This window comes from Aureococcus anophagefferens (assembly GCF_000186865.1).
Source record: "Aureococcus anophagefferens unplaced genomic scaffold AURANscaffold_47, whole genome shotgun sequence".
Taxonomy (NCBI): domain Eukaryota; class Pelagophyceae; order Pelagomonadales; family Pelagomonadaceae; genus Aureococcus; species Aureococcus anophagefferens.
In genome coordinates this window covers 107,001-114,617 of record NW_008705602.1, presented here as the reverse complement: position 1 = coordinate 114,617, position 7,617 = coordinate 107,001, and the positions used below count along the sequence as shown (strand labels likewise).

The following is a 7,617-nucleotide window of genomic DNA, read 5'->3' as shown; positions in this document are numbered from 1 at the left end:
AAACAACACGGACGATGTGTGACATCGTACATCAAGTCTAACAACACGTCCGGGCACGCACGGGACGACATCGCCTCGCGCCTGGCTTNTGCGCAACCGTCACTTTTGCCCTCAAAAGTCACGTTGAACATCAACGAGCCGCTCGGCGCCTCGCTCGGCAATCGCTTCGCAGAGGATTCCCTGGCCCAGTCCCCACACCTCCGCCCATTATGGCGTATTTTTCTGCATCTAACTGCGCTCCATAGCCCTCCCCCCCGTGTAAAACGAGACGGACAGTTGCAACCGTCATGTGAAGGGCGATATCAGTCCGTGCACCGATTTGGCGACGCTCCTGCGCCTGCTGGGCCGAGTTTGAGGCCGGTGTCACCCCCCTTCTTTTGCCCTCACCCAAGTCACATTGAACTTCAACTTCGAGCCCTTCGTTATCGCGTCTGGTTCCGCGCGAGGGGAGCTTTCGGGCGCGTGAGGGAGGCGCGGCAGAGGCCTCCCTGGCCCAGCCCCCGCACCTCCGCCCAATATGGCATATTTTCCCGCATCTAACTAGGGGGGGTCACTGAGCCCGGGTGCTCTCCGGGCTCCGCTCCGCCTCCGCTGGCGCCTGGTTTTGGGAGGCGTCCCTGGAGCGACTTTCCGGTTTAGTGGGGGGAGAGCCACGCCTCGACATCAGGCGGCTGCTTGAAGCTAGCAGCAGAGCGCAACTGGAATCGGCAGGTGCTGCGGTTGATGCTCTTGAATCCTTGGCTGCGCAACACCAAGCCTGAGAATCGGTGCTGACCGTGGCGCCACGGAACAGGCGCGGGCGAACAGGCAGAAGACCGAAAAGGACCAAGAAGCTAAGTATGGCTTTTCTTTCAGCCGGAGGAAAGAACAGCTTCTCTTCTTAGCCACCAGCTGTCTAGTGACGGTCCCGGGAGGCGCTGATAAGAGATAAAGACCTGCCCATTTCGGACCTAGCAGCCTCTTTCACTCTTGTTTTACTTAGCTCAGTGACGCTTCAGATGAGATGCCGCTTCAGCAAGGACAAAATACCAACATCTGGTGACCCATGAATATCAATACCTGGAAGTAGCCGCTCATTCGAAATCATTCCCAGCATGCCTTCGGGTCCAGAACGCGTCTTCGACGTCTACATCACGATCTGCCTTGAGGACTTTCCGGTATACCTTTGGCCTCCTGGAGTTGTCATATATATCCCGCCGTTCTTGGGGCAACAAGTCGAGAGTCACCTCATCAAATCCTCGCTCAACGAACCACTGCATTGTCTTGGTTGAGAGGGCAAATAGCTGTTTCACACCTGAAGCAATAGCGACGCGCTCGAGGTACGAAAGTAGAGCATCACCCTTTGATTGCCTGCGATACTTAGATGCCACAACTAGACAACCAAGTTCTGCAACCGAACCTCCTGCATCAAGTCGCTTGAGCGAAGCACACGCAATAGGTAGATCATCTCTTGCAAGAACATAGTAGCAGCCAAGATTAACCTCTTCGACAAGTTTGGGTCGTGAACGAGCAACTAGAGTGCCATCATCCTCAAGAGGTGTAATTAGGCCAAGCAGTGAGCCAATGTCACTTGGCATCGCGCCTCTAATACCTTCATAGATGTCTCTCGAGATGAGAGTGCCAGCGCCATCTCGAGTGTAAAGCTCTCGCAGTAATGCACCTTCTATCGGCGCGACGAGATGAGCACGCGTGACACCTTGCTCAAGCGCGGTGACAGAGAAATCAGCAAGGTCAAGGATCTGTGCAGCGGGACCATCGTCATCGAGCTCCTGTCGGCGCTCGAGCAGCTTGCGTGCGTCATCAAGGCGGAGACTCGCCACGCGTCGCCCGGAAGATATGAGGGTAGCATCCGTGTCCTTCCAGGCAAGCTCATGGCCAGCGGTGACCTGAATATAAACTTAAATCAACTCAATGTGATTCCTTAGGTATATCTCTCAAGACTATCCTTGTAAAAAACATAGGCGAAGTTGAGCCTAGCGAAACAACAATGGTCACGGACGAATATAAGTTTGGAGGCAAGCAGTGCAGGTGCTGCACCTGAGGAAGATTAATCACTTCATGCCGATTTCCAGTGTGAATCTCTCTGCGTCAGTCATTATAGGGGGGCGTCAGTCATTTACGGGGGAGATATATTCGATCACGCTCGGTGGTCATACGCGCAGCGATCTCTTCTGTCCGTACATTAAAGGTTTCACCAGAAGGCGAGTAGGCGAGAGCAGACAAGAGGACGATTTCCCCAGCATCAAGATGTTTCGATATCTTTGCCGCATCCACGAGACGCGCCTTCGTGAGGGCCATCACCGAGGGATAAAGTGCACTCTACTAAAGGCTGGACGCGGGGAGAACCGCCCCAGTGAACCCTGTATCAACTCCATCGACGACCCCGACTGGTCGCCCGCTCACGAAGCCGTTTCCGCTAATAACGTCGACTCCAATAGTCGATCGACCATGCGAGGCCCCGCCGCTCCGTAGGGCGCGGGAAAGGGCAGCTTCGACCCGCGATCGTGCGATTCCACATTCCACTTGTACCTACTGCATGAACATCCCAACATTGCAAAGTACAACAAAGACAGGCAGCTCGTGAGCAACACACTCCTATGCAACGCAATCAAGGCCGCCGCGAGCTCGACAGCTCCAGTGACCCTCAATCCCCTGACTCTTTTGCCCTTTTTCTTTAAACCCAAACGCAATCGGAGATCCACCTGGAGCCGGACAGAGACAAGTAACACCAATTTGACCCCAAGCACGTGCAATGTTGCTAAGTCATCCATGAGTTCCTGGAACCTACAACTGTAGCTTCATACATAGGACTCTCATCACGTAAAAATATGTACACATAGCTTGGAACATGGCATCATTGTCCAGGATTTCACTGCAGAGATGCACGACCATAATACTATCCCGATGTAAATCCACATATGGAGCAGATCCGCGAAGCTGCTGAACAACGCTCGCTTCGCGATCGCCATCCCTTAGGCCAGCGGCAACTTCAACCCTCTTGGCATCGATGGATATTTCGACCGGGGGGAGTGGTGCGCCGAAAGAATAGTGAAATGGCTCTCGCTCATAAGGAGCCCCGACGAAACTGACGCATCGAATCCGGTGGGTAATGAGCGACGCAGCTCGTACTGTGAATGGGGCTAGCGCTATACCGCATTGGATGATTCCGACGAAGACAATTCGATGCATAACCATGGTATGTATGCCCCAAGAGCTACGCATTTTGGAGTAGAGCCATCATCATTTGTGTCAAGTAGCGTGTTAAATAATAAGGAAATTGCTACTATGGTGGTGGGGCATCATCTCCATAGTGGAAATCGAGGCTGAATTAGCCACTTTTCAAAAGTGCAACAAGGCCCTGGAGATTCTTTATTCCTGGCCGACGAAGCCTGGGAGATTCTTTTGAGGGGCGAACCAGGCCTAGGAGGTTGTTTTTGGTACATTTTAGTTCAATTTTACACCAGCTTTTCGGCAAGTTACCTTCCAGGAGATTCTGCTTTGTACTGCTGAGCCGTCCGAGAGTGAACTTGGGGGTTCGATTTCCACCCTGGTCCTTTCGAGGGACATCTGGCCCTTCTGTAGATGCAAAGAATATAGACGGACCTTGCTGTCTGTCTCTCTCGCTCTCTAGTCGAGAAAGGAATCGTGGGTGAGGAGCGCAGTCAATGGAGGCGATAAGGAGCGCTAAGCAGGATAAGCAGCAGGTCCTCGGCGGGAAAAGGTGACCGCACGAGTCTATCTGTATCTCTATCTCTCTGTATCTCTACCCTCTTGTATCTTATATCTTATGTCTTGCGCTCAACGCCGATTATGCTCAAGCATGGTGCGGTTAACGAGGAGGCGCTAATAGTTGAATTACAACGCGAAGTTCGTGCTCAGTATGATCGCGGTAAATACGCGGATGCGCTCCGCATCGCCGAGGAAGTCTACAGTTTGGATGCGGTGCGCGCGTTGAGATATATATGTTGTACAGCGACTACACAGGCCCGAACCGATAACTTGCTTCTCCTGGGCGCCATTAACTTCCAGCTCCGTAACTTTTCGGAATCAGTATTCTACAACCAACAGGCGCGAGACTATCACGATGTGCAACGTTCAGTTGGTTGAGCGTACAGGCAATTCGCATTGAGCCGCAGATGGCCGAGGCTTACTCGAATTTGGCAAACGCTCTTAAGGAGCTTGGCGATGTTCGTGGGGCCATGCAGTAGACTCTGTGTCGTGATGCTGATTTACTAGTATCCCGGTACGCTTAGGTTCTATCTCAAAGCAATAAAGTACAAGCCTCGATTTGGCGATGCATACAATAATCTAGCAACCGCACATATGCATCTTGGGCAGGTCAGCGATGCGATCGAGACGTACCAGATGGGGCTTGTCATTGACCCGGGGTTGGTTGATGCGCACTGCAATCTCGGGAATTTGCTGAAGGCGCAAGGTAAGCTTGAAGCGGCGCGGAGATGTTACCTAGAGGCGATCCGTCTCAATCCCGCCTTCGCGATTGCGTGGTCGAACCTTGCTGGACTGTTCAAGGATGAAGGTCAGCTTTCAACCGCCATTGCGTACTACCGTGAGGCCATACGACTCTGTCCACCATTTGCTGATGTGTACAGCAACCTTGGGTCTGCGATGCAAGAACAGGGCAACTTGATCGAAGCAAAACAATGTTACCAGACCGCTATTAGACTCAGACCTGACTTCGCGATTGCACATGGCAATCTTGGTAGCTGCCTTCTCACATCTCACGATGCCGAGGGTGCAGTGCGAGCCCTGCGACACGCAATTCAGCTAGAACCAAATTTTCCAGATGCGTACAATAATCTTGGGAACGCACTCCGCAGCTTGGTTCAGCCTGCGAATTTGCCGATAGTCCAATACGACTCCGTGGATTTGACTCCTAAAACCATGCTGCACGACGACACATCAAGTAGCGGGCCACAGCATGAGGCGCATATGCGTGAAGCAATTGCATGCTATCGCACCGCTCTCCGTTTGAAGCCAGATCACCCACATGCATACAGTAATCTTGGTACAGCAATGCGCGATCGCGGCCTCATACGCGAGGCAATTCATTGTAACGTCACGGCAGCGAGGCTCATGCCACATTTTGCGCCGGCTCATGCCAACTTAGGTTCACTTCTGCGTGAACAGGGTCAACTTGATCAAGCTCTTGCACACTACCACCAGGCTATTGCTTTGGATCCTGATTTTGCAGAAGCTTACACGAATCTCGGTAACACATATCGTGAGCTTTGCCAGTCATTTTCTCTGTGTGCTTCGATTATATTCTGCCACTCAAGCGGGACTCTACAGGTTTGAGGATGCAATAAAATGCTACACAACTGCCCTGAAGATAGCGCCGGGCCTCGCTGAAGCACATGCTGCTCTGGCTGCAGTTGTGTCAGCGTACTTCGTAGATTTAAACTCATGTCTCTCGCTTACAGGTGCATGGTGATGGGGGTAATTATGAAGATGCGATCATATGCTTCGAGAGGGCCCTCGCTCTCAAGCCACACTTCCCTGATGCTTTTGCGGGGCTACTCCTAGCCAAAGACGCAGTCTGTGACTGGACGTCACGCGATGCCCATTTCCAATATCTTGCTGCGGTCCTAGAAGCACAGTTAGGAGGCGATGGCTACGATGACGCGCTCTTTGACTCGCTGAAACGACCGTCACTGCTGGGCAATGATGTGATATCAGTAAGTATCGAAGACGCAGGTACACCGCTTATATTCCATGGACAATTGCCATGTGTTCAGCCTCTTGAAGCTCTTCGTCTGACGACTATTCTTGCGCCTCGGGATGCCCAGCGCATCGCAAGGCGCTTCGCGGCAAGAGCCAGGGCCAACCTTGCACTCTCAACATCTGGAGTATTTCACCATCACCATCATGTTTTATCTTCAGCTACCAGTGGGCGCGATAAAACTCGAATCCATGTCGGATATCTCAGTGCAAATTTTGGGAACCATCCAGTGAGTCACCTTCTCGCACCTGTCCTTGTGTACCACGATAGATCACGCTTCCTTGTTACCTGCTATTCTCTCGCTCCTTCAGATGGAACCAGTTGGCGTACAAGACTAGAGCATGGTATTGAGGGCTCTGTCAAAGATATCGGGATTCTTTCTTCTAGCGATGCTGCTCGACTTATACACGCCGATGGTGTCCATATCCTTATTCCACTTGATGGTCATACGGCGAACGCACAAAACGAAATTATTGCGCTGCGCCCTGCACCTGTCCAGGTTGGTTTCGTTCTTGGTTTCCCAGGAACCTTTGGCGCAGACTATGTTGACTACCTCGTCGTTGATGAAATTGTGATTGGTCCTACCAAGCCTATAGATACGCTAGGAACACCGCATGATATAGATGAGCATGTGCTTATTCTTCCGAACTCATGTATACTGAATGGACATGCAGTAGAACATCGCTCCGTCCTAGATTGCTCTGCTGGCAGGCTTGCTCGTGAGACTTATGGACTCCCCCAAGATGCGTTTGTTTTCGCATACTTTGGCGATTCGGACAGAATAGACCCGATAATATTCAGCGTGTGGATGAGTATTCTCAAGCGTGTTCCGAACTCGCTCCTATGGCTACATATGAATTCGGAAACTGTCATTGATCGACTCAAAAAAGAGGCCCGCGGACACCAGGTCATTGAGCAACGACTTATCTTTTCCAATAGTGTCCCAAGACGTGAACATGTCTTTCACGCCATGCTGGCCGATATTGTATTGGATACGCCAGCATGCAATGCCCTGGATGCTACGCTAGACGCTCTCTGGGCTGGCACGCCAGTAATTGCTCTACTTGGAAACACAATCGCCACGCGCACGTCTGCCAGTTTGTGCTCTGCCGTGGGTTGTCACGAACTCATTTCTGCGAACCTAGGTGACTATGAGGACCTCGCCATTTCACTGGCCATCGATTCGGACAAGTACTGGATTTTTCGGCAGAAGTTAGAGCATGCTAGAAGAGGGCCGACGCAGGCACCCTTATTTGACTTCAGGCTGGCCCTACATCAACTCGAGGCCGGCTATGAGGCAATCTGGGCGAGGGTCGTTGAACACCAGCGGCCAACTGACATCATTGTAGGATGAGTGTTGCCGGCCGTCGCCCCCTCGGGTCGGGTGTAAAGAAGTCAGTGCAGTGGGGTTATGTAGTTAGACTGCCCATCTTGCATGTCCCCTTCAAAAACCCAGCGCCCAGATCAGAGTGAGTATCCTAGGGGTATCCTGGCTCCTCTGCTCCCCCGGGCGGCTAGGGTCGCGGTCGACTCCCCCTGCAAACTCCGGTTAATTCAGGTCTGACGTCTTCGGCCCCGGCGCCTGGCCGGACGTGTCCCAGGCCCCCCTGGGACGGGGGTGGCCGGGCGCGGGGGCGCGCCCGCAGAAGGTCGTTCTGGCCGTCGCCGGCGGCCGCGGAGCTCATGACCATCGCGCACGCTAAACATGCAGCGGCACCTTGCAGCTCGAAATGCGCCAAATGCGCATTTCGCAAGCGCGCCCGGGCATGCTGGTGACCAGTCATCGGAAAAGTGCATGGCGCCGTCGCTCTACTACCTCGCGCACGGCCGCCGATGCGCCGCGAGCACGTCCGGTTCGACGGGCAATCCGCCGGCGT

General features: G+C 53.0%; 2 protein-coding genes across 2 annotated transcripts; one reads left to right on the top strand and one right to left on the bottom strand.

Moving 5' to 3' along the window:
* Positions 1-1,073: 1,073 nt before the first annotated feature.
* AURANDRAFT_78010 (putative amino acid N-acetyltransferase) lies at positions 1,074-3,189 on the bottom strand (the record flags this gene model as incomplete). The annotated part of the gene is made up of 5 exons (XM_009043261.1): positions 1,074-1,897; positions 2,142-2,283; positions 2,347-2,429; positions 2,543-2,784; positions 2,849-3,189. 5 exons carry the CDS (start codon positions 3,187-3,189, stop codon positions 1,074-1,076), a joined length of 1,632 nt encoding a protein of 543 aa, XP_009041509.1.
* A 621-nt stretch (positions 3,190-3,810) lies between these two features.
* On the top strand, positions 3,811-7,094 carry OGT4 (putative O-linked GlcNAc transferase; the record flags this gene model as incomplete). Its single annotated transcript, XM_009043271.1, has 7 exons — positions 3,811-4,086; positions 4,116-4,187; positions 4,237-4,842; positions 4,945-5,255; positions 5,311-5,392; positions 5,442-5,617; positions 5,702-7,094. 7 exons carry the CDS (start codon positions 3,811-3,813, stop codon positions 7,092-7,094), a joined length of 2,916 nt encoding a protein of 971 aa, XP_009041519.1.
* Positions 7,095-7,617: the final 523 nt, after the last annotated feature.